Here is a 2,726-nt window from a genome sequence, read left to right on the forward strand (position 1 = left end):
GCGGGGCGAAGCTAAAGGAAACCCCGGTGGAGGCCCGAAGCAAACTGACGTGCAAAATCATTCATCAAACTTGTGCATAGGGGCGAAAGACTAATCAAACCATTTAGTAGCTGGTTCCCTCCGAAGTTTCCCTTAGGATAGCTGGAGCTCATTCATGAATTCTATTAGGTAAAGCCAATGATTAGAGGCATCGGGGGCGCAACGCCCTCAACCTATTCTCAAACTTTAAATAGGTAGGACGGTGCGGCTGCTTTGTTGAGCCGTGCCAAGGAATCGAGAGCTCTAAGTGGGCCATTTTTGGTAACCAGAACTGTCAATGCAGGATGAACCGCATCCCTAGTTTATTACTATGATCGAAAGGAAGAAATTCAGCAGAGCTTAGGGTGAAGATCCAAATCTTCACATCTTAGATTTTTGCCAATATTGCAACATTATCAGACAAGCTGGGGTCACGAAGGAGATTCTTTTTCCCTTCTCTTGTTTGAATTTTTATAATAAATACTACCTTGTAGAGAGGACAACTTTGTTAAGGACTTCGATCCAAAATTTTTCCCAAGAAGTAGATGAATCTTTATACGAAGCTTGGGAGAGATTTAAGGATTGCAGAGAGAATACCCCTATCATAGGCTAGCACAGTGGCAAATAATGCAAGCGTTCTACAACGGTCTTGGATATAATTCAAGAATGACTTTGGACTCTGCAGCTAACGGAAGGTTTATGAATTTGGATGTGAATATAGCGAACAATGTTGTTGAAGAGATGGCTATTCATAATTCCCAATATGGGAATCCCAGAGGATTTGCAAATAAGGGAAAACACCAAGTCGATTCTATATCCTTTTTGTAAGCACAATTAACTGCTATTAGCTAGAAACTAGACAATATTAATAATTCTAATTCATCTTCCGTTGTTAATGTTTCTACTATTGGTACTAACTCTACAATAATTTGTGAAAATCGTAGTCTTTTAGGTCATTAGGCGCAGGAATGTATCAATTCGCTTGAAAAGTTTAATGCTTTTCAGACTTATAAGCAAATTAGTCCATACTCTAATGCCTACAATGCAGGGTTGAAGAATAACCAAAATATGTCGTACAATGGTAAGAATGTGCTTAAACCCCCACCACAGGTACAACAACCACAGCAGAGTCACTACCAACCTCCACATCAGAGACCACAACAAGTTGTTACTCCTTCTGACTCTGGCTTATCAGAAATCAAAACGATGTTAGTTAATATGTAAAAAAAGATGCAGATAAGAGATGTGAAAATTGACTCGATCCTAGCACATAATAAGATCAAGGATAATCAAATTGCGCAACTTTCCTCTTCTCTATAAACACGCCAGCAGGGAGCCCTACCATCGCGGCCAGTGCAACCTATAGATCACGTGAATGCAATTACTGTGAGAAGTGGTTCAAAATACGATGGGCCTTCTATGCCCAAAGATCATGAACCTATCATTACAAAAAATGCTAACCCCGATTCCGTTAGACCGAATATTTTTGTTATTAGCCCTGCAGGTCCCTAGAGTAAAACTAACATTTCTGATGATACATTGTAGGCTACAACACCAATTTAAGAAAGTTACAACTCAACACAAGAGTGGAGATGTGCAGAAACCAGTTATCAATCTCCTATTCCCAAATAGACATCTTAAGAGTAAGTTAGATAAGTAGTTTAGTAAGTTTCTGGAGGTTGTCAAGAATTTGTAGGTAACAGTTCCTTTCACAGAATTAATTACTCAAGTTCATGCATATTCTAAATTATGAAAGAAATCTTGACCAGAAAAGATCTATTAGTGAGGTAGATACAGTTGCTTTTACTGAAGAATGTAGTGCTATATTACAGAGTAAATTTCCATCTAAACTAAAAAATTCGAGTAGCTTTTCTATTCCTTGTCACATTGGTAATCTGATAATTGATAAAGCTTTATGTGATATGGGTGCTAGTGTAAGTGTTATGCCATTATCTGTGAGCCCTAATTTAAATATGGGTAAATTAAAAGCTGCCAATATTACTCTACAAATGGCGGATCGTTCCATTAAATACCCTTTAAGTGTTTTAGAGGATGTTCCTGTTAGAGTAGGTAAATTATATATACCTGTTGACTTTGTTATTCTTGAAATGAAGGAAGATTTGCAAATTCCGATTATTTTGGGTACACCATTCCTTCATACTGTAGGGGCAATAATAGATGTGAAAAGTGGAAAACTTACATTATGTGTAGGGGATGACAAAATTACTTTTAATTTAAATAATTTCCCTAAAAGCCCAATGTTAGAGGAAAAGTGCTTTAGTATTGGTCTGGTTGATGTAAATAATGTTTCTAATAAGCCCCAAGCTCTAGTTAGAGACCCCTTGGAGCCTGTATATCGTGTTGCATCTTCCGTAGGAAAAACTAATATATGGAAAGATGAAGTGGATGCTATAGAAAGAGCTCTAAATTGTGTAGGGCTTGGATATGAAGATGAATAGATGGAGAAAAATGAGCAAGTTGCGAAAATCAAGCCCGAAGTGAAAATCCCACCCGATCGATTAGGTGAAGTAACTTAACTACGAGTGGTGTAGTTAAGTTACTTAACCTAATCGATTCAATCTCATTTTGATCGACATATGGTAAGAGGGTTGTGCGGGACTTAGATAAACCAGCGTTTGCGGGAGGCAACCCGTATTTTTCTTGCTTTTTGGTATAATTTTTCCCTTATTTTTGTTTTTCTTGAGAAG

The 2,726-nt window shown here is 37.7% G+C and overlaps 1 protein-coding gene across 1 annotated transcript; it reads left to right on the top strand.

The window, feature by feature from the left end:
• Window positions 1–645: 645 nt before the first annotated feature.
• Window positions 646–2,477, top strand: LOC130824978 (uncharacterized). Its single transcript, XM_057690003.1, has 5 exons — window positions 646–822; window positions 1,024–1,128; window positions 1,351–1,522; window positions 1,564–1,661; window positions 1,788–2,477. Exons 1-5 carry the CDS (start codon window positions 646–648, stop codon window positions 2,475–2,477), a joined length of 1,242 nt encoding a protein of 413 aa, XP_057545986.1.
• Window positions 2,478–2,726: the final 249 nt, after the last annotated feature.

Source organism: Amaranthus tricolor, chromosome 10 (genome assembly GCF_026212465.1).
Source record: "Amaranthus tricolor cultivar Red isolate AtriRed21 chromosome 10, ASM2621246v1, whole genome shotgun sequence".
In the NCBI taxonomy this organism is placed as follows: Eukaryota; Viridiplantae; Streptophyta; class Magnoliopsida; order Caryophyllales; family Amaranthaceae; genus Amaranthus; species Amaranthus tricolor.